Consider the following 23,657-nt stretch of genomic DNA (forward strand, 5'->3'; position numbering starts at 1 on the left):
TTCGAGGCATTTTGATGTAACTGACAGACCTCTTTTATATTTTCGTGTGCTTTGGAAAATCAAAACATCTCGTTACTTTTTATGATGCTGTTACTACTGTTGTCATTTATGACGTTGTGCATATTGCAATAAAAAAATATGTTTTGTTATAAGAAGCAATTATTGTTATTTGGTTCAATTGGTTCAATGTATCAAATCTCTCAGTTTAGTTGACACTTTGGTATCTTCGTTGCGTCACAGCGAAAGGTTTGTTTTTATTTTAGTTTGTATCTTTGAAAGACCCCATCGGCTTTAGGCTGGGCTGTCGGCTTTAGGACCTCTCACGGTAATGTGTTAAATTACCTTTTTTTCTAAATCCGTTGTTCGCCCCAACAAACCGCTTCTTCTGGTGCTAAAAGGATACAGAAAAAGTGTGTAATCCGTTATCGGAAGTAATTTCCCGATTTACATTCCGAATTTGGCTTTGAAAAGAAGCTAATATACGGTGGCAGAGCAGCACAAACTTGTCGAAGAAAATTGGTTTATCGAACTGATCAAACTGAAACCCATTGATCAAACTTGATCGAACACTCACAATCTTTTAAAAAATCTTAGAGTTCGATTAATTTATTTAATCGAACTTTAATCGTTCGATGGAGTTCGATTAGTTCGATTGTTCGATTAGTTCAACAAGTTCCATTGATCGGGTCTGGTTTAATTGACACTTTGGTATCTTCATTGCGTCACAGCGAAAGGTTTGTTTTTATTTTAGATTGTATCTTTGAAATACCCCATCAGAATTAGGCAGGGCTGTCGGATTTAGGACCACTCACGGTAAAGCGTTTCTGTTTTTACTAAATGAAAGCCAGTGATCTTAGCTTTCCAGCGGTATATAACACTGTGGACACAGGCTAGACGGCAAATTGGTAAAATGCCGAACGTTTTGCAACATTTTGAAAATTGTTTGCCGACGGGAGAAAAAAAATTTGCAACTTTCAAAGAACAAATGTGTCTGGAAACGGAGGAAAATGTATTTGGAGGCTGAAACTTTGTATGTTTATCAGAAAAAGGGTGAGGAATTCAAAAATCACAATCGCTAATTCTAGTTCTTTCATTTTCATGTAGTTTTTTTAACTTTTTTGCTTCTTTAGCATGGGAATGTCCCAAAAAAAAGTTTTTATTTCTGCCGAAATGGATTTTCTTTTCTTTCATTTGGGGTTTCTCCTTTCAGAAAAACTTATTCTTTACTCATAAGTTTTTGTTCCTCCATTTCCAGAGGCCCCTTGAAAATGGGTCCTACCACCTTTTTTGACTCATTTCAACCTTTTCCAAGCTATTTCTCTTCATTTCTTCAAAAACAAAAATAAAACAATGCAATGTCTTCTTTTTCAAAAAGAGATATATCTTTCCTTATTTTGATAAGTATACTAAATATTTTACAAATATTTTTATATAATAATATTTTAACACCATCAAAGAATTCTCCCTCCAAATTTGAGGTCTCTAGCTACACTAGAAAAAGATATATGCAAAATTTAAGAAGCATGACTGGAAAATTTCTTTTTTTTCTTTTTTGACATTTTTAGTCAAATTTTTGACACTAAAATTTGAATATCTTTACAACCACTAATCCTCTGGAGGCCTATGACCCCTCATTTTCTTTCTTTTTCAAAGCTCTACAAGATAGGATAGATTTTGAAAAAAAAATTAAAACTTGAAAAATCTTCTGGAGTTGCTAAATGATCATGCATGTTCTAGCTCTAGACTAGAGGCAGTCAGGGCCTCTTTGGTCTTTTATAACATTAGTTCGGATAGAATAAAGACATACCTGATCAACACAACCAAACCTTCTGTCTTGCGTTTACTTGGGGTCAAAAAAATTGCCTTTTAAAAAAGGGGGGATTTTTGTAATTTTTTTAAAATAAGGGGGGATCCTTTATCAAGGGCTGCAAAAATCTATTAAAACAAGAACAAAGGGGGGACTAAAATTTTAAAATTGTTGATTGAATTTCAGATGTTATGTCTTTGATTTTATTGATAATAATTTTCTTTATCTAATAATATCTTCTTTCCCATTTTCGTGCTCACAATTTCATGCCCACTTTTTTGCAGACAATGCTAAATTGAAACTTATGTACATTTTCACTGGAGAGATTCTTTGATCTTAGGAGGTCATCAGTGTGAAAAAATTTCACTAAAATATTCATTCATAAAGTTATGATACAAAATTAATAAGTGATTGACCCCAAAAAACAACAGAAAACAGCAGAAAAGAGCGTTTTTAGACATCAATCAGCTTATAACTTTGTTTGATATTTTTTGAGAAAATGATTATTTTTGAGAAATTTCACAGTGATGACGTTCGATGATAAAGTATTCACTTCAGTGAAAATGATAGTTATAGCACATTTCTACAAGATCTTCATTTTTTTCTTCTTCATTTTCATCTTCATTTTTAGAATTTTTTCAAAGATTTTTTTATTTCAAATTGTTCCACTTACTGATATCTTTCCAATGATACCAAATTTATAAAGATTGAAGAATTCTTTCAAAAGTTATAGGTAAAAGAAAAAAGAGTGCACACTTATTGTGAATAGACTTTAGAACAACTTTTAACAGCCCAAATAAAACCATAAAAACTATTATTCTCCCTAATTAGATAACGTTTTAAGGTGTTTTGAGGGTGTAAAAAGCGAATAATTTTCTTTTCGCCCAACCATGGTGGGCGACATATTTTCCAAAATCTTGTCCCCCCACTCAAAATGGCTCGCCGGGGCCCATTAATCTGCATCCTCTTTTACCGCTCTCTATTGTAAAAATTGTTTGCTCAAGGGAACAAAGCTTTTCTTTAAATGATAGGTCGACATCAATGATCTTTGACATTAATGATCTTTGAAATTTGCAGCAGAGAAAAGTTCTGTCACATCCAAAATCATTGTCATAAGAATGAAATCTTACTAGTGTTTTACTGTTAAATAGGTATTTACCAACCTAGTGATTGCTGATCCTTGCTTGACCGGATGCAATATAAACCAATATAATAAGTCTTCCCAACAGAAGACTTGATGAACACAATCCAACTTGAACCAACACAAGAATCAATATGAACGTTTACCATTTACAGATTACACATAAAGCCCCACTGGCTATCATATATTATTGTTTATCACTTTGTATTATTCATCTATAAGGTAGAGATTAACAATCTCCCCTTTCTTTGTCTTTTTGTATTTTTGACAAAGTCATATTCAACCAACAAAATCAATTTCGTTCCCATCCCTGGTGACCCCCTGCAAAGTGCAGGTTCTACCGTGTCTTGGCAGGATAGTTGAACGACAAAGTTTTCAATATATACATTATATACATCTTTGAACATTTACCATTTCGTTTCGTTTCTTCTCTTCATATCTCTTCTTTTTTTCTTTTCTTTTTTTTTTTTACTCATTTTTGTTGGTTGTTTTTCATAAAAGAAGAGAATAGTATATACATCATTATTAACAGGTAAATTTTTTTACATTAAAGCTGATTCGTTGTCAACACATTGACAATCGAAGAGGTATTAGCACCCTTCTTCGTTAAGCAATCAGCTAATTGAGATTTTGAGGGAACCCAAACAAGTTTTGAAATCTCATTATTTTGCAACATTTCACGAATGATTGCAACGTCAACTCGTAGTCTTTTATCAGACAACGACGTTGTTGAATTAGCAGCATTATACAGTGATTGACTGTCAATATAACACTCAATTCTACAACCTTCAGTTCCCAAAACCTCATTGAGAATGCTTTGGAGCCAATAGCACGATTCAGCTGCTTTCTACAAGTGCCAGCATTTTCAGCTGCAAGAGTGCTCTTTACCACTCTTTTGATCCTCTTTGACTGCCAAGCAATTGGTGACAGTTTCTTTGAGATATCGTCTGATAGCAGTATGATATAGCCTCCTTGTGATCCTCCATCATTAAGGTTGGCATAGGATGCATCAGAATGCACAACAAATTTTAGGTGATTGATGTCTTTCAATGGTGGGAGCTTGATCATGACATCATTTTGCAATTTCTTCAACACTTTATTAGCATCTAGGATGTCGGCTACAGTAGCATTCTTCATCTTTGATGCAAGTTCACAGCAATCAAACAAAATATCTGGTCTGGTTTGCGTAGCAGCCCAATTCATCTGACCAACCAGCATACGTAGCTGCTTTGTTTCACCACTTCCTAGTGGTAGATTCCTTTGGGTTTTTCTCTCTTTGCTGACAGGAATAGGCTTTATTGATTGACAGTATCGTGTTTGTTCAATTTGAATTCCATTCTTTGTCTGTGTGATATTGAGTCCAAGATACTTGAACGAACCAGTTTCTTCTGTTCCAATCTCGAACGTTTGTTTGAATGGTTGGATAACTTTCTGCACAAAATCCATGGTGCCACCCCAGAAGAAATCGTCTACATGAATGACAATTATCCCTTGTAGACTTCCATTTTTGTGAGAGTAGAATAATCCTGCATCGTGTTTGCAACATCGAGCCCCAAGTGAGGCCAAAACCTCTTTGACACGAAGGTACCATGCTCTTGGTGCATCTGATAGTCCATACACACAAACATTCAGTTTCCAGATGTTTTTGTTTTCAACTTCTGGTGGGGGCTTAATGAACACATCCCTATCGATTTGTTTGCCTTGGAGAAAGGCTGCACGAACATCGATGCTGTTACATTTCCATCCATTTGTCATCATCAAGGTTGAAAGCAAGTCTCAAAGCTTCTTTACTACAGGTTGGTGAATTGACTTGAAACGAGCTGTCTTCTTCAAACCCTCTTGCCACTAATCTAGATTTGATTGATTTCTTTCCATCAATAAACTTTTCAGTGAACACCCATCTTGTTGACACACATTTTGTCCAGCATCGGGAACTTCTTGGTAAACGTTGTTTCTTCTTCTCCAATTTGCCAGCTCTTTTTCTTTAGATTCGTTCAGCAAAACTGGGTCAACATCCATTCCGTTGACAGAGTAAAAGACGGTTTCAGCTTCTTGGGAATCCTCAATTATTGCACCATTTATGCCATTAGCCTCCTCATCACTTGATTCATTTGGATGCCATTCTTGAACACTGTTCTTTCCAATCAATGCACTCGACTGTATTTGTCTTCATTTTTAATATTGAGCCAATGTTTGTATTTTCCATTTGCTTTACCAGCCCGAGAAATGACTTCTACAGTTTTCCAATTGGTATCATCCCTTGGAAGATATTTAACTTTTTGTTTTGGTTTCGGTAGTGTGACATTTTTCTGTACCACACTATCTTGCATTTGTCCAGCTACTGATCTAGCGATACCATTCTCTTCAGTTTGTTGCTCAACATTGTTTGTCGGTGTTATTTCTTGTGTGTCATCATCATCGGAATCGCTGTCCACACCTTGAGGGAGCTGTCTAGGAGTTGATGGTGCATCTGGATTTGGTACATCCTCCTGATTTCTTGGTGGGTTGTATTGAACTTCTGACTTCTCGAGCATGAGTCGGCAAGGGTGTACACGCACATATACACTTCCATGTTTAACCAACACCTGTTGACCATCTTGCCCAATTACTGTACCCGGACCTTTCCATTTTGGATCATTTTTCCTTTTGTAATACACAGAGTCCTGAGTGACATATTTCACATCCACAGAACTTCCAACATTGTGTCGCAGAGCTCTTCGAATCTTCTCTGATGCTTCAGAAGCTACAAAGGCCTTTCTTGCTGAGTGCATGGCGTTTAAGTTGTCACGTACGACTTCACTTGTTGTCTTTCCTTCAAGCGCAGGTAGTTTGTCGGTAAGTAATGATGGGAAATTCGGATTTCTACCAAAAACAAGCTGATTAGGACTGAAACCATGGATATTGTGTAATGCATTCTTTGCGCTAACTGCCCACGATAATGCGATTCGTAATTCACAATCTACATCCCTCACAATCTTGGTAACATTCTCTCCAATGATTCCATTATGTCGCTCAACCAATCCATTGCTCCATGGGCTTTCAGCAGCTGTAGTCTTGATTTTGATATTGAGATTTTCACAAAAATCTTGGAACTCTTGATTGTCGAACTCACCCCCATTGTCAACAAGAAACTTATTTGGGTAACCAAAAATCTTTATCCAGATGTCAAATAACTGTCCAACGATAACTTCTTTCTTCTTGCTCTTGATGACCGATGATGCACTGTACCGAGTTGCATGATCAACTAGATGCAAAAAACCATGTTTTAGAGGATCCTTCTTTCCACTCCTTCAAGTCCATAGCAACAGTTTCGTTTAAGTGATGTGCCATCGACAAACCAACAACAGGTCTTTGGGGTGTCTTTTTGTACACTTGACATATCTTGCAAGACTCGCACACCTTTTTCAGAACGTCAATATTTTCTTGATCATCAACGCCAGCATCTTTCAAAAGACTTTTGATTCGGTGATAGGGCGCATGACTAAACTGTCTGTGTAGTTTTTTTGCATCATTCCTTTCTTCTCTTCTACTGAGTTTGTAGAACCAAATAAAGCCAAACTATCGCATTCAGATTTTCTGTTGCTGTTGACATCATTTGTGCAATATCCGAGTGGGATGCAATAGTGACCAGAGGAAGTGAACATAAGCTTTTGAGTTTGTCCAAAAATTGTGACGTTGTCGTGGATGAAATCAATATTCATTTCAGCCTTTTTCATGGCATCTTTGCTCAAAAGTAAAGGTAAGTCTCCATCGATGACATCAGTTTCGATAAATACATTCTTTCCTCCAATGTATGCTGGTACCTTTACTTTCTTCAAGGATTCCACACTATCTCCATTGCCAAACTTGAAGCTTGTGCTGCTTTTGAATTCCTTCACAGTTGATAGTTGATTTTTGTCCAGTGTCTCTAGATAGCATCCAAGCCACGTTTTTCCACATACATTCTTTGTACATCCAGAGTCCAACACTGCTGTGCCAAGGGTTTCTCCCACAAACTGCTTTAAAGTGTCACTAAATAAGGCTATCTCGTCATCTTCTTTGCTCTTGTTCTTGTGCTTCATTAGATTGTCATATGAATCAGGACAATCCCTGGCCCAATGAAACACTGATCCACAAACCATACAAGTTGAAGGAGCACCGTCTGGTCCAGATGGGTTTCGTCTTGGTTTTCCATCTTGATGTCTTCTTTCCGCACCACCATGCTGTCCACGACCTCCTCTACATCTAAAATTGAATCGTCCACGATTAGGTCGAGATCTTCCACCACGATTTGATCTATCACGGTAATTTCCATAGTAAACTTCTTCTGCTTCCTTGTCTCTGCTTGTTGTCTCAAATGTCATCTCATCTCGCGACTCAAACTTCACCTGATTGTTTACAGCACCTACATCCTTGCTCTTGTTTGAAGATACCGAGAGGCTCAAATCTCCAAAAACCTTGCCTAGTTGGTCTTTCATTGAATTGTAAGATAGCTCAGTCATTGTTGCTCTAATTAACTTTTCGTGTGAATCTGAGATGTTTGCATTATTGAGGAACTCGTACGCTAAGATACCATCAGGAAGAATCATTTCGTAAGCTTTGGCTTTGTTGTACAGGCGTTCAAACTCGACAACAAAATCTGCAATTGGCATATCATTGGGTCGTTTAAACTTCCGAAAACTGTCATATGCTTGAAACGAGAGTTGCAGCTTATCTTTGAGATACAGTTTATCTAGTTGTGCAAGCACCTTGCTCACACCATCATCTTTATTTAAACTCGTCCACCTCTAACTCCAGCGCAGCTTCCCTTGCTTTGCCTTCAAGAGATAATAAAATTGCCAAGCCCTGCTTCTTCTTCTCCAACGAAGTGAAGAGCTGCCAAATGGTTATTTCCTTCTTCCAGTTTTCGTAAGGAACATCCTCCTTCAATGCCGGCGGGGCTTTGATATCATTCTTGTTTGCCATAGTGGATCGTTGTTCCCTCTGCTACCAAATGTTAAATAGGTATTTACCAACCTAGTGATTGCTGATCCTTGCTTGACCGGATGCAATATAAACCAATATAATAAGTCTTCCCAACAGAAGACTTGATGAACACAATCCAACTTGAACCAACACAAGAATCAATATGAACGTTTACCATTTACAGATTACACATAAAGCCCCACTGGCTATCATATATTATTGTTTATCACTTTGTATTATTCATCTATAAGGTAGAGATTAACATTTACTACCTAAATTTTCTATTTGGTAAGACCTTTTGCTTGACCTAAACTTAAACTAGGACTACAATCAGAAGACATTCCCAGTTCCAATCTAATAATAAAGATAATTTGCAAGGCCTAAGATATGAGCAAAAATCAACTGTTATACCAGATACTGCATCTTTTGATTGGTTTTATTCATAAAAAGTTTTATTTGTATCATTTGATTATAGGACAGTTTATTTCCAATTTATGATTTCTTTTTATTTATTGAAGTTTATTAAGTTGGATATCATTATGTACCCATTATAATGTTGATGGCATTGATATCAAACCAATCGTTGTACTTTGTTATTGTCAAACTCTAAAGATAAAAATCTGAGGGGGGACTCCCTATTTTTTATTTTAAGGGGACATTCTAACGCGGGATACTGGTAATTTCTGTTCGATTTAAGCCGGGGGAGTTAGCTTTAGGTGCAAAATTGCATTTTAAGGGGGGACTGAAAAAGTAGGCAGAAACCATGGCTCGGCGTGAATGACTCCATAATCCATTGATTTTTAGCTTTCATTTGGCTAAAATTTACTTTTGCTCGCTTACACTCGCGTCAATTTATCAATTATGTTGGCGCATGCGCCTCTTTTCCCATCTTGCACCCTTATTGAAAAATTGAATGTTGGTACAAAAGAAATTTTGCTTGGCGTGAGGCTTGCTGTACGGAAAAATATCTTCGGTGCAGGATTTCGTAGACTAGCAAACTAGTCAGTTAAGGCGGTCATCGAAAAAATACTCTGTTCGCGTCGCAACGGGTGCTGAAAATGCAATGCATGCGGGCGGTCAAAAACATTCCCGGGTTTTTTTTAATCACGCCAGTAACTCAGGGTAACAATTTTTCGATGGTCGTCAGAGCAATTGAGAAAAAAGCTATACTTTAAAAGAACAAATTGCTTTTCCCAGATTTTTTTCCGCATCTCCGCACCGGAAAATCAGCGGAAAATTTGATGCAGGTGGGTGACGCGAATAGAACAATTTTTCGATGACCGCCTAATTAATCATGTCAGAGGGCGGGAACATAAAGGCGGCGGGCGTTTGCTAGAATAGGAGTTGAGTAGGAGAACGAGCAAAAGGTGGTGAGAGGCTGCTGATTAACAGCTTTTAGCCCTTGCCACCGACAAAATTTCTTCCTACGCTTACCTAACTCCTACACTCATTTTTCCCGCGTGATACCGTTCCAGCCCGACTGGCGTGCCAGTCTAGAGATTTTGTGGAATTCATACTGGGCTGTTTATTGGAGTAGTCGTGAACATTACTAACCTCGCTTCTAATTGGTTATCGCTTTTTTTAAATGCCGACTTGCATCTTAAAAGTATGGGCTTCCCGCGCCACTTTGTACAGGTTGGCATCCGTCGAGGGTCCGGTCTTAAGTTTTTGGTCTGTAAGTTGCTTGTGGTTTATCAAAGAAGTAAATATTCTTCCACTCAAATGTTTGCAACTTTTGCAACGCTCACAACGCGATTTCTAACATGAAACTTTCTAATATTCTTCCACTCAAATGTTTGCTACTTTTGCAACGCTCGTAACGCGATTTCTGACATGAAACTTATTCTAATATTCTTCCACTTAAATGTTTGCAACTTTTGCAACGCTCGCAACGCAATTTCTAACATGAAACTTTCTAATATTCTTCCACTCAAATGTTTGCAACTTTTGCAACGCTCGCAACGCGATTTCTAACATGAAACTTATTCTAATATTCTTCCACTTAAATGTTTGCAACTTTTGCAACGCTCGCAACGCGATTTCTGACATGAAACTTTCTAATATTCTTCCACTTAAATGTTTGCTACTTTTGCAACGCTCGTAACGCGATTTCTGACATGAAACTTATTCTAATATTCTTCCACTCAAATGTTTGCAACTTTTGCAACGCTCGCAACGGGATTTCTGACATGAAACTTTCTAATATTCTTCCACTCAAATGTTCGCATCTTTTTCAAACGCTCGCAACGGGATTTCTGACATGAAACTTATTCTAATATTCTTCCACTTAAATGTTTGGAACTTTTGCAATGCTCGCAACGCGATTTCTGACATGAAACGTTCTCATATTCTTCCATTTAAATGTGGAAACTTTTACTTACCAAGCTTTTTGCCTACAGAGTTCTTTGTACAGTCTTGCAGTCACTGGCCCAATTGAGTACTTACACAACTTACTGCCTAACAGGCTTTGTGGATAAGGCGAAAATCTATAAAAAATCCTGTCCATTCAATCAAAGAGAGGTATGTAGTATCTCCAATGTCCTGGGCACTAGCATTTTAGTAAACAAAACATCAGTCAATGAAAGATTTCTCCCAAATTTCTTACATGTGAAATCTATGCGTCTTACTTGTCATTTATTTTTAACCAATCAGAGGCATTCTTAGTAATGTTCACAAAAACCCGTTTATTGATTTACTTTTTCCTCATTTTCCTCATATGCCCCCCCCCCTTATACATAGTGAGGTAGAGGAGTCTTCAGAAGTCTGACACTTTCAACTTTCTAGTCCTGCGCCAGTTTTCCGAAACGAGTGTTGAAAAGAATTAGTCTGTTACTAACAGAAATCTTCAAAAAATGGAACTTCAAAATGGAATATCTGGAAAACTACTGAAGGTTTAAAGATGAGTGACCCCTGATTTTTTTTCTGAGGATAAGGGCTTTTCATTAAACTTGGTTTGACATTTTGCAAATCAGTTTGAAATTTTGACTGACCAGTTCCATTTTTTGAAGATTTCTGTGCAAAAACCTCCCGCCATCTTGTAACCTCTTCACTGAAATCGAAAGTGTTTCACAAAAAAATCCTTGCAAGAAGTTTGGGGCGAGTGGGGTTTTCCGTAGCGCAAGCTACAGCCGGGGGTCACCATACCATTAACTTTCCCTCAGCGCTTTCCACCCGAATCTAGCTATTTGATTAAAGATTTTTTTCAGATTTGGAAAGAAAAAACATTTATCTTGTTAAAATAAGGCGGCCATCGAAAAATTGTTTTATTCGCGTCACCTGCCCGCATCATATTTTTCGCTGATTTTCCGGTGCGGAGAAGCAGAAAAAAATTCAGGAAAAGCAATTTGTTCTTTTAAAGTATAGCCTTTTTCTTAAAATTGCTCTGACGGCCATCCAAAAATTGTTTTGTTCGCGTCACCACCCGCCCCCGAATTACTGGCTTAATAAAAAAAACCAGGAATTTTTCGACCGCCCGTCGAAAGACCCGGCTGGTCATTAAAATACAAAGTTAAATCAAAACAAAAATGGTAGAGTAGAGCTGCGAGCGGAGCTGCGTAGTTGTATTTTAATGACCAGCCAGGTCTTTCATTTGAGAACTGTGCATGTTAGCCTCCACACTGATGCAAGTTACCCAATCTCACGGTACGTTTCAAAAGCTAAACTATTACAGGGGAAAATGCAAAAAAATTCAAGCCAATAGCTGTCTCCAATTGGCAGCGCTTTTGATTTAAGTAACCCCTGGTAAAAAAATTTTCTGTGCCGTGAACAAGAAATTTGAAAAAGCGCACCCGCGAGTACTCATTTTCAAATTTTGAAAGAACGAAAAGACATATCTTGATAATTTCTTTTGCAAAAGAAAGCTGAATAAATTCTCTTGAAGTTGGAAAAAGAATTTTTGCTAGAAAACTTTTCCTTCCTGGATTTATGTAAGTTTGAAGATTCTTTTTCAAAAGTCCTGCTTTTGTTACTGCCGCAGTTTGGGATTGGCCGTCAGACAAAATATGACTCATCAAAAATTGAGCGAACTGTTTTCGGACAAAAAACATTACATTTTGTCTGGATTCGGACTAGTGAGATGCACCCGTGAGGTGATAGATCCTTCTTCACAATCTATGGGCTCTTCTAAAGTCTGTTACAGGGAGTTGGGTGACCGTAGAATTCTGAGGTAAAATGTTTTTTTTGGTTGTTTTGACATGCATGATAAGAACCAGTTGGATGTTTAAGATAAAAATGGCAAATTATTGCTCTTTTTGGCAAATATTGCGGAAAGCAGCAATTTTTTTAAGGATGAAATGTTGAGTCAGCAGAAATGTTCTGTCCTTACAAGGGCAAGGATTTTGGAGGTGTTTGAAAAATGTAAAATTATATAGAGGGAAAGGTTTTTCGGATCTTCAAAAGTATTTTTTTAAATTTTTCATTGCTCAATAACATGAAAAGTTCTGAAATGATATGTAAAAAGACCCTGTTGAAAACATTTTTGTTTATTTACTTTTTTTACTTTTCTGCTGATTCAGCATGTTATCGTTGAAAAAATTGCGGTTTTCGGCAATAGTTCCCAAAAAGAGAAATAATTTCCGTTTTTATCTTAAACACCCAACTGTGAACTCAAGCTCTGAAAATCAGCTGCAAAGGTGTGCAAAAGTCCAGGGGATGTCAATCGAACTCAATCAAATTCGATTTGGAATCAAATCGATCGAATTCAATCGAAGTATATTGAAGTGATTGTTCAAATCAATCAAACTCAATCGAAGTGATTGATCAAACAATCGAATTCAATCAAAGTGGGAAAAAGATGTAAATCTTTTTGATCGGCTACGATTGGATTTGATTTGAGCCATATATGAAAAAATTTGAGCCAAGCCAACCTTGAAAACTAATTTGAAGATCAACCCAAGAAAAAGATCTACGGGGGAGATGAAGCCTACCTAGATCTGCGCACTGCCGTATAGGCTATATCCCAGAAATTTTGCCGGACCTCAAACACTGACCCATTTACATGTGCAGAATTATTTTTACTATAGCGTATAAACAAGGCCTTAAAAATCAAAGTGCTGTCTCAGGAATTGAATGACAAAATTAGGTTGGTTGATATTCTGGCTGCTGTACGTTCGCAATCGGTCATTTTGTCTCATTTTAAGTTTTCAAGTTTTAGTTAATTAAAACTGTCTTGGGAACTTGAACTTGATTCAGGTAACTCTATGAATCCTTGTTATTGGAAATACATCCTGTAGATTACTGATGTTGTTTTTTCTGAAAGCTTGGTTTCCTAGTGTGGGACCCCCCCTTTCTTAAGGGGGGGGATGACACCTTCCAAAAAAGTGAAGAAGGGGGGATCAGAGATTTTCACTAAAAAGGGGGGGGTAGCAAGGAGGGGGGATCGTTTAAGAAGGGGGGGCTTACATATATTGTAGATTATTTTCCAGCACTGTTATGAAATTTGGTCTACATGAAAGGAAGTTCTTTATTTTCTCTAAAAAGTGGTATTATATTTGCCAGACTTAATTTCTCTTTACTGTTTCCCTTCCCTTTTTACCATAAAAAATTTAGCCCGAAAACCCTTGGGGGATAGGCATTTTTAAAGGTTGGGGGGGGATCATTTAAGAAGGGGGGGTCAGACCCCTTTCCGCACTATGTATAGATTCTCTCCTATATTTCTCAAGGATATCTTCATATGAACTCCTATCTTAACAGTATCAGATGCAGACTGACTTTCTGTCAGCAGCAAAAAAAAAAACACGATCATTTTATGTTTACTCAATTTTCTTCTTAGGAAGATGGCAAAGGCCTTCTTTGTTTGATATTTTCAAAAATTCTGATTAGCTTTTTGATAGATCAGACAGAGAGTTGTATTTAGCAGCAATGTACGCACGATCTTTGAGCCAAGATCTATGTTGTTTTGTATGGTTTGCCAATTAAGACGTTTTGACCGGTTAGGCTTTGATGCTCAAAAAGTCATCTGAATTTTAGTCGATACAATGCGTCGTTACTTCCAATAGGATTGGAAAATGAGCAAGCTTGACAGTTGTGAATGCTGTTTTGTCAGTGTTTCCTATACAGACAGTAGGACAGCAGTTTTCGGAAATTGATGTTGCCTACAACCAGATTTTGTTGCTCTGGGAAGACTGTGAATATGATTTAATAAGGCGTTTGAAATGTGTGCTTAGATTAGTTTTTAGTTATGTGAAGGATGAAAATGTATTAAAACTGATTTGTTATATATGTATGCATGCATATTTATTTGCCCATGAAATCAGATGAAATATGCTTGTAAAACAACAAATCTATTTGGCCTCACCTAATGTTTATTTTTCTACTTTTAATTCCTAATGTTATAGTCATGACAACAAGGCAAATAGAATTATTTCAAAGAAGTTTAAAAATAATTGCTGGAATTGGCACAACTTCACTGTTTTGCTTGAATGTTGGTCCTCATCTTTTCCCCAAACAATCTGTTGATTTGGTTCACAGCCTTTCACCAAGCTCAAGCAGGCATGTAGATCCACGATACAAAAACATTTTGAAAGAGACATGTAAGTTAATGGACATTGATGTAAACAAAGTTGATTTGACTCACTCCAAAACCTTGAACACTGTCAGCGCTGGTTGTCTTTTGTTTCCAAACAAAGCAGTTGTGGTACTTCCAAGAAACGCACTATACACCCACCCTAATCACCTTATCCATGCTGGAATTCATTTCAACAATAACAAACCAGTTGATTGGAACTCTAAGACAGGAGATGTTCTCAAAGAGACTTTGATTCTTAACGATGATGAAATTAAGTTTTTAATTGGTCATGAATTAAGTCATATCAAAGACATGCATTTTCTTGCAATTACTGCTCATGGAGTTGGTCTTTTCTACATGTTTTATAAACTAGGTACATTCGGTCCAAGACTTTTGAGGAAACCATTAGGACTCGCAAGTCATATAGGTTTAACAATGGCTGTGTGGTTATTAGGAGCTCCAGTGTATTATATGTCTAAAAGACCACTTGCTCATTATATGGAATTCTCAGCAGATGAGACCTCTGCAAAATTGGGTGAATATTATTGCAGTGGTGGTATTTCATATACACGGAAGAAGTTGAAATTGAATCGTGTATTGAGGGCCACAACCGAGGATGGTTTGGAGACTTATTCAAAATTAGGTAATCATAAAAAGATGGCCAATATGTTTAGCCATCCAAAACGAACTGAGCGGCTAAAAAAATTGAAGGAAATTAATGTATCGCTCTATGGAGGATTGGAATCTCAAGTTTTGTGAATTGCGCGAGGTCTGTTTTACCTGACAGGTATATGATAAATAAAATGTATGTTTCAACTCTGGCTATTTTTTGGAGATTTATTTTATGATAATTGTAAATTATTATATTATTTGTTGTTTCTACTTTCATAATAAAACAGCAACAAATATTTCAATTTCATTTTTAATCAAATGTTGTTTTAAAAAGTTGTAGATCAATACACCTGATCATGATAAAGAGTTACCCTGTTTGTGTTTCTATCACATCATTGTCTGTAATTTTAGGTCAAAGATTTATGTCACAGAAAGCCTCTAACTTAAAAGCCAGCAAAAATTGTGTCATATAAATCCAGTTACCTTGAAAATATCCTTATGAGTGTGATTAAAAAAACTTGTTACATACAAAACAAGTCAAATTATTTGCTTTGGTTTCTCTTCTTGAATTGTCCATTATCGAATATTTTCTTTATTGCAAATCATCAGGAAGCATGACGAAAATGAATCGAAACAAAGCAATCGAGATTGGTTAAGAATTGGATTTGTTTTGTGATAAACAATTAAAAAGGCTTGTACCATGTCCACTCTACACTGTATTGCTAATTGTTTTATATGTCTTCTATTAACGACAACACACTTATTCAAAGAATTGACTTTTAGGGTTTTTTCACTTTATAAATTTGATTACAGAGAAAAGAAAAGTAAAATAAATCTTCGGAATGGAAAACGAACAACCAGCTGTCAACAACCATTTGAATAATGATGAAATGGACGTAAGATTTGTATTTCATAAGATAATAATAATAATAATAAAGAAATAAGACAATCTTAAGGCTCCATTTTTTTACATGAATGTTTGGGATGTTGAATTATTTTTATCAAAAAAATAAAACATAAAGTGTTGACTTCTACGTTTGAATCCAAAGTTTCATCTAATAGGTTTGGATTGCTTTGAATAACTTAAATTAACAAAATAAGACATACTTTATTCTAATTCAGGAAAAATTACCAACGATTCCAATTCCACCTTCTGAGAAGTCCAATGGTCGTGTTTTCTTGGAGAGTCTGTTGAACAAAACAGTGAAGATTGAAATTACAGATGGGCGTACATTGATTGGTACATATTTGTGCACTGATCGAGAGAAAAACATCATTTTAGGATCTTGCCAAGAATTCATCGCTAATCCAGGTTTCTTGCATTACGTTTTTTTTTTATTTGTTGATTTAACCCTACTATTTAAGCCCCTTTAACTGATTAATCTGCCTCATCTATAAAAACAACTGAGACGTTTTTAATCTGCTACAATATTTAAGAAAAATTAAGCAATTTTACCAGCAAAGAAAGAATTTGAAGGTGTTAGCGAAATTATCAGGTACAGTAGGACCTGTTCTGCCTGGTATGTGTGTCTGCTCTATAGATAGTAGAAGAGAGAAGTTTGCAAAGAGTTTTGAAACATATGGAAAAATTTAATCACTTTAACTTTTGCAAGTTTTATAAACATATATATATATAATAACATCCTTTCATTTTCAGAGACTAGCTTAGAGGAACCAAGGCTTCTTGGATTAGCAATGATCCCTGGGAGGCATGTTAAATCTCTCCATGCTGACATTGACAATGAATTCCATTTAGCGTTAAAAGATATCTTGAAATCTTCTGTTAAAGATTGAATCGATTGATGCAAGGAGGCTAATCGATGGTCTAGTATAAAGCTCACCAAATTTGAGGTGGATCTACAATTTGGTTCTTAACATTTGGAGGAGTTATGTTAAAGATACCCAAGCATTTATGTCACAACATTGATGAAATGTTTTCATCCAACAATTTCTTGGAATGCTGTTTTAATGCTTTCATAACTGAAATTCTTTATCAGAATTTTCTTTTTAAATTGTAAAAGAAATAACAAATGTTAAGACTGATATATTTTGTGTCAATTCATTTTCTGACAATTCTTTTTTATCCTACCTCATTTTTTTTCAACAAGAGGTTAAGTAAGTAAGTCTGCGACCGCAGTCGGAGGCGACCCGAAGGGTCCTCTTTCGATAGCTATCTACCCGAAGGTAGGGGAGGGCGCCACTCTTTCTGCCTGGATTTCTCCACTTACCCTTGATCCTTCTCTTAATTCCTGAGCATCAAACAGAGAGGCATCAAGTACCGTTTTGAAAATATTTGGTATGACCCGGCCGGGGGGTTGAACCACTGTACCACGGCTCGCTTTCTTTACTTAAACCTTCTAATGATTTTGTTTCACTTCAGTATACAAATGAAATACTAAAAATTGATACAAAATCATTTGAATCGAAATGCTTATTGGAATGAAGATGTATTCAAACAAAGATGATGGTAAACTTTTGGTCCATTGAAGATTGTTTTTGGATAATTCACGCAAATTATGGGGAAGAAACTTTCAAAACACAGACTTGGCACAAACCAATTTACAACATTTGAATCAAGTCAAAGCAATGCTGCCAGTGGTGTTGGTGGTGCTAGTTCTGGTGCTGGAGAACCTCCCAGTAGCTCTGGTTTGGCTTCACAAGGAGAAGTGATCATCAACAGGGAATCCATTAGATCTCTGGCATTAATGAATGGATTGTTGTACGTTGGAGATACAGAGGGTGTAAGAACAATTTTTTCCCCTTAATAATATTGTTGAGGCTTTAGTTATACTCTACATTTTTTAGGTTTATTCCTATCAGCTCACAATAAGTATAACCTCCTTCTTATATTTCCAGATTGTGAATGTTTTCGATTTGGAGCAGAAGCAGCAAAAGGAGACGCTGAAAGTACACACAAAAGCTGTCACAAGGGTAAGACATTGAGGGATACTAAAAGAGACATTATATAACAACCAAATATGCAAATGGTGTTGGCATGAGGTGTTTGGTAATATGTCAGTTAATGCAACGACATTCAGACATTTCGCCGTCATTCCTTCTTGTGAAACTCGAACCCAGGTGAGTTTGGCCGTAGAACGCTCGAATTGTTGATAGGTGTATTGAGAATTTGATGTTTTATTAAATCATTTTGTTTTCACCTCAGATAGTCGATGGGCCTGATGATTCGTATTTTACTGCTTCTCGCGACAAATCTGTCTCAAAGAGAATGCTGGGTATCACAGATGGGGCGAAAATGGAAGGTCATAGATTAGCAGTCACCGCCCTGGCTATGAAACCTGGTAAAATTCAACATTTGAAAATCTAAATGTCAATGAAATTGAGTAATTATAATTCTAATTAAATTCTTCCCCTCGAATAGTCTTACACTAAAAACATAGTTTGCCCAAACTGAAAAAATACAAGATAAAGTTTTTTTTTCTCAAGGAAAATTTCTCTATCAGAGCAATTCTTGCCGTATTTTCAATCACAATTATGCTTGTCAATTTAAGGCGAAATTTGATTTTTTCAGTGTTTTTTTTATTGGTTTTAGATTTGGCGAAAGTTATGTCAGGGAGTCGTGATGGAAATGTAACTATTTGGGACACAAATACCTGCCTATTGGAACAACAAGAAGAAATTGCTAGAAATATAGTATGTGCCGATCTACCTAGATATTTGTGTTATTTTTGAGGCCGAATTGACTGATTCCCTGTCCAATATCCTGGCCATTATCCCGGCCATTTTCTTTCCTAGATTCAGAGAGGGGCAGGCGTCATGGATTTCGAACAACCCAAACTCTCAATATTGCAATTTCAGTCATATGGTGAGCTGAGTTCGTTGGTATGCAAGGGATATTATAAAATCTATGCTGAATAATGAAAAAGATTTTCAATACATTAAAACAATTTTTTGATACATTAAAAAAATAACAAATTTTAGGTTACAGATATCGTTTGGTTTGATTCGTCGCAAGCAATCCAGTGTGGAGAAGACAAAACTGTAAAGTATGTTATTGTTTTTCAACAAATTTTGTATTAAAAAGAAATTTAAAATATCAAAACGTTCCCTTATTTTTGACAGTAATTACCGTTGAGCGCTTTCTTTTCAGATGTGTAACTTAATTATAATAATGATGGATACTAAAATGCACTTTACTCTGCGAAATCAGGAAGTGTTTATCTTCTATACTAAATGAGTTTATGAAAAATGTCTGTAACGCTAGCCCAGTAACATATGTTAAGGTTTCTAAAATTTGAACGCCACGGCTCGAAAACCTATCCACCTTCGATACAAAAAGTCTCGCGCTAAGTTTGACAAGCGTAGAAAACTCGGATTAGAGAAGACTCTACACTGCTATTTGTAAACGAAAAAAGTTCTGACGTCAATTTCATGAAAAAGTACTGCGACGTCACAAAGTATCAAAAAAAAAGGTGTGGCATTTTTGTTGCACGATTTCGAATTATTTTATATCAACACACGCAACAAAATCCAACATTGTTGTTTGATGATTAAACTTCGTCTAACATTATTTAAAAAGGTTTCAATGTTGGTTGCATTGCATATGCGCCGGTCTTAAGCTGTCCTCATGTGAAGCCAACAAACGGGAAAACCTTCAGTACTCAACCGCAAAGCGCGAGCATTTCCTTCACAACTAAGGCTTTTTCTTTCCTAGAAGCAACCCTCTCACCACCTCAGACACCTTTGGGCGTCTGCAACGACAGGTACCCTCCATAATTTTGACAGGGTCACTATGGCATTTCATTGAACACAAACTTCCGTTACCTTAAAAAGACATATAATCGAGGCTTACAGACACAAAATGTTGACTAATGTAAAAAGTTTAGAAGTATAATTTTTTTTTATTGTATACGGCATTTTAAGCCAAAACGGTGTCAGGAATTAACGCACATTATCGTATTTTAAAGGCTTTTGATGTGCAAGCAAAACCGTTAACCGGCGTTTGCGACGACGGGAACCGTCTAGTACTTTTACTATAGAGATTTTTTTATGTTTCGCTAAGTTACGTAACTACCGCGCCATTATGGAAGCAAACGATCGATTTGCGTATGAAATCGCCTCTAAAAATCCGTATCATTGCTTTCATAATGGTGGAAGTTACGTAGTTCCACAAGAAATTAAAAACGTCTAGAAAACTTCCCGGTTTCACAAAGTCAAACTTCTATAGTGTGAAATAATCCAGCTTATGAAACAAATCTTTACATACAAGCATTTGGTCTTTCATTATCATTTAGGTTATGGGATTGCAGAAGATTACACGTTGTTGACACATTTCCCATGAAGCAATATTTTCAGGTCACTTTTCAATCTTGTCAAACTAGTATATACTTGTTTGTTAGGCGTGGCTTTAAAGCAAATTTTTACATAAGGTTTAATAACATTATATAAAGATTAATGACAGAATTGTACCTAGCTCTTCAAAATTCTAGTCAAAAGTGTTATATTATTAAAGATTATAAGATAACCCTGTCTCTGTTGATAAGCTAATGAAATGCTTATACACTCTTTACTTTCTAGTCATGTTGCGCTGTGAATGATACTCAATTGGTGACTGGAAGTGTTGGTGGCAATGGTAGAGGTTGTCACGTCACTGTGAGTTAGTTCTAATTTAAACATTCCATGCACTCTTAACTACGCTTGACTTGATCGGGCTTCCCATATCATAGGAAGTGTATTTAGTAATAAAGCTGACTCTAGCTAGCTCGTGTTATTCTGTTTGTCAACAGTGGTAGTCGAATGTTTTGAAATTGAAACATTCGAAAGTTTGACTTGACACGGCGGACTAGTCGACTTTATCTGTAGGCATTTTAATGCAAAAATTTAATTTGTCGTCGTTCTACCGACTTTTCCCGCTACTGTAAGAATGCTCGGCAAAGTATTTGTGATTCGTTCTAACGATTTTTTTTCAATGGCGTTCAATATATTTCTTTAATCACCTAACCAGTTTCACGACAGCTGATTGGTTGCAAGTGGCATATTGATTAGAGAAAAAAAAACAAGAAAATGTTTTTTGTTTATATTCTTTGTTTCCGCCTAAACTGTATCTTTTTGTGTTTTTTTTTATGCTACTTGCTTCACTTTTAGCTCTGGGATTTACGAGAACGTAGAGAAATAGTCACCTTAAATGGGCATGAGCAAAGTTTATCATCTGTCGCTTATTTCACCAATCGAAACAATCAACTGAGGTATGAGAAGTTCTAACCCAACAATAACAATTATTTTTCAACATATTATACTTTATATCTGTGCAACCAATTTTTTATTTTGATTTTAGTACTCCTGTTTGCTGAGTACATACCTAGTGATTTTCATATTTTGGTCACCTTGAAGGAGTCGGTAAAACTTTGTATACAACCCTTACTTTTCAGGATAATTTCAATTGCTGATGATTGTTATGTCAAAGTTTGGGATCCAGCGAGACAAGGTTTTCTTTCTTCCCTTGAATATAATTGAGAAATTATTTTTGGACCTACCCCGGTGGGGTGGATGTCCTATAAATTAACCTGTGCTTGTTCGTCCGTCCGTTTGCGTCCGTCCATTCGTTTGTCTGTTACCAACTTTTCTCAGGATTGAATCATATGAATCTTTTAATTTTTGGTACAAAGGTGCAAAATGGTGGTAGCCAAAATGTGACGGAGCCCGATTTCAGCAAATTTCAGCCAAAAAACAGCTAAAAAAGGGTTTTTAAGACATTGTGAAAAATTGGATCATTATTTTTTCTGATTTTTTGCATGGAAGTAGGCTAACATCATTGGTAAAAGATGGCTGAAGCAGATTTTCACAAAATAATTTTTTTCTGAGTGTTTTTGTCCATTGTCCTAAGAAATTGGGTGTTTTAGAGTCTGTAAAGCCTTAAAATGTTCTTAACTTGTTCTTAACATTTTGGCCATCCAAGCCTTATGCTCTTATACAATTTTTTCTTATAAAAAACGTGTGAGCCTTTTACTAGCTTCGACCATATGACAATTTTGCAGCAAAGCAAGATAAAATTTGAACCGAAAATTGATTTGTCATGAATCTTTGTCAAATTTGGGTCCCAGTTTCATTACATTAATAGAAATACCAATAACTTGCTTCACAACAAAATCATCTTCAAAGCGAAAGTGATATACATTTTGAAAATAGAATATATCAGAAAAATCAAAAATCAACTATCCTTCCACTTTTTTAATCTTTTTATTTAAATATCTCACCTTTAGAGTGCGCATGCTCATTTTATGTACCTGGAGCACAAGGATTGACCGCAATGATTCAATTATCTGAGGACAGGTTTGTCATGCTTCAATTTTTTCGAAAAAGTACATCCGAAAAGGAGATACTCCTACCCCCTCCCCCTCCCCCACGTCTACAGCATGTCCAAAAAAAGTGGACATAAATACATAAATAAAGATTTTCATACCGGTTGTCAAAGAAAAAAGCCCCCTCTGCAATTTTCTCTGAAATATTTAGAATGATAGCATCACATAGTTTTTGTTACAATTGAACACTGTGTTCCATTCACAGCTTTTTTTAAGTAGAAAAATAATCTTTAATTTGATTTGTCTAGTCAAGTTTGTGTTATTTTACTGCCGTAAATTACTGCTATGGATTTCTTTTTTCCAGCTTTATAATTGGTTCAATTCAAGGCGCTTTATATGAAGTGAGATACAAATGTGATCCAACTGAGCAAATAGAAATAACTAGCACAATGTAATGATGATACAACATGGATATCATTAACTGAATCCAGGTGACATTTTCCTTTTTATGACTTCTGTACCCAGCTAGCACACAACGTTGTTTTAACGTTCAAACAACGTTATTTGGACGTTATGAATGTCACAGAAATACACCTACTAATCAACCCCAAACCCACAATAGAATTGGATTTAAGGTTTTGGGGAAGTTTGGCACTGCTCAATATTTAGTTTTTTGTTTCCTGGATAAGAGTTACCTGTTCTCTAGGCTAAATGGAAAATTTCAAACTGAGCTCAAAGGAAGGAGGGACAGATTTTTATCCATTAGATCTTTTCCTTGGACCTTTTCTTATCTCTACCGAATTTCATTGAGTTCCTGGGAGGCTTATCTTGGCCGACGTTTTTCTAACTTAAGAACTTCTAGTACCATCAAGATAAAAGCAATAATTTTAAGAAATAGAAAATAAGATAAATTTATTTGGAAGAAATCATAAAGAAATTATTTAGTTGATTAGTCTCCTCTGTGTATTATAATTTTTCATCGCTTTTAAATTATTATTTCATCAGAAAGATAACATATTACCTTTTATTTATTTATTTTAAAGCAAAAAGCGTAGGGGGATAAACTTATAAAATATTGCCCTTTTGTAAATTAAAGAGATTGTGATAAGCTAAGATTTTTATGTTAGAAATAAAAGAAAAATTTTTAACAAAATTATTTAGAAACTGAACAAGACAGATTTTCTTTTTTTTCTTTCTGATTCGCGTCTCGGCTCGTGCCAAAAAGTCGTGACGTCATCAAGCCCCAAAAACTTTGCTTCCGCAAACATCTGACTTAGAAATAACAAAACTACCCTTTTACTATTTGGCTTGTTGAGCGCTCTCTAAGTGTCTGAATACAATTGTGGAATCTCCCTTTGAAGTTTTACCGCCGCTGTAGCTTCTTTGTTTCGT

At 36.0% G+C, this 23,657-nt stretch overlaps 3 protein-coding genes across 3 annotated transcripts; all 3 read left to right on the forward strand.

Moving 5' to 3' along the window:
• The first annotated feature begins 14,229 nt into the window (after nucleotides 1-14,229).
• On the forward strand, nucleotides 14,230-15,156 carry LOC136800577 (transmembrane protein 177-like). Its single transcript, XM_067057237.1, has one exon. It carries the CDS (start codon nucleotides 14,230-14,232, stop codon nucleotides 15,154-15,156), a length of 927 nt encoding a protein of 308 aa, XP_066913338.1.
• A 645-nt stretch (nucleotides 15,157-15,801) lies between these two features.
• Nucleotides 15,802-17,052, forward strand: LOC136800564 (N-alpha-acetyltransferase 38, NatC auxiliary subunit-like). Its single transcript, XM_067057225.1, has 3 exons — nucleotides 15,802-15,905; nucleotides 16,132-16,321; nucleotides 16,667-17,052. The coding sequence occupies exons 1-3, from the start codon at nucleotides 15,852-15,854 to the stop codon at nucleotides 16,801-16,803; spliced, it is 381 nt and encodes a 126-aa protein (XP_066913326.1). The 5' UTR covers nucleotides 15,802-15,851; the 3' UTR covers nucleotides 16,804-17,052.
• A 338-nt stretch (nucleotides 17,053-17,390) lies between these two features.
• Nucleotides 17,391-23,429, forward strand: LOC136800560 (WD repeat-containing protein 31-like). The gene is made up of 11 exons (XM_067057221.1): nucleotides 17,391-17,750; nucleotides 17,866-17,940; nucleotides 18,173-18,308; nucleotides 18,560-18,660; nucleotides 18,949-19,013; nucleotides 20,262-20,322; nucleotides 20,545-20,619; nucleotides 21,112-21,212; nucleotides 21,396-21,451; nucleotides 22,227-22,296; nucleotides 22,630-23,429. Exons 1-11 carry the CDS (start codon nucleotides 17,526-17,528, stop codon nucleotides 22,718-22,720), a joined length of 1,056 nt encoding a protein of 351 aa, XP_066913322.1. The 5' UTR covers nucleotides 17,391-17,525; the 3' UTR covers nucleotides 22,721-23,429.
• Nucleotides 23,430-23,657: the final 228 nt, after the last annotated feature.

This window comes from Clytia hemisphaerica, unplaced genomic scaffold, assembly GCF_902728285.1.
Source record: "Clytia hemisphaerica strain Z4C2 unplaced genomic scaffold, Clytia hemisphaerica genome assembly, whole genome shotgun sequence".
NCBI classification, from domain to species: domain Eukaryota; kingdom Metazoa; phylum Cnidaria; class Hydrozoa; order Leptothecata; family Clytiidae; genus Clytia; species Clytia hemisphaerica.

Bases quoted from the DNA above. Each gene is read 5' to 3' on its own strand.
- LOC136800577 (XM_067057237.1), top strand. From the start codon at position 14,230: ATGACAACAAGGCAAATAGAATTATTTCAAAGAAGTTTAAAAATAATT.
- LOC136800564 (XM_067057225.1), top strand. From the start codon at position 15,852: ATGGAAAACGAACAACCAGCTGTCAACAACCATTTGAATAATGATGAA. The intron at 15,906-16,131 runs GTAAGATTTGTA...ATTCTAATTCAG, and splicing joins TGAATAATGATGAAATGGAC to GAAAAATTACCAACGATTCC. The intron at 16,322-16,666 runs GTTTCTTGCATT...TTTCATTTTCAG, and splicing joins AGAATTCATCGCTAATCCAG to AGACTAGCTTAGAGGAACCA.
- LOC136800560 (XM_067057221.1), top strand. From the start codon at position 17,526: ATGGGGAAGAAACTTTCAAAACACAGACTTGGCACAAACCAATTTACA. The intron at 17,751-17,865 runs GTAAGAACAATT...TTATATTTCCAG, and splicing joins ACGTTGGAGATACAGAGGGT to ATTGTGAATGTTTTCGATTT. The intron at 18,309-18,559 runs GTAAAATTCAAC...TATTGGTTTTAG, and splicing joins CGCCCTGGCTATGAAACCTG to ATTTGGCGAAAGTTATGTCA.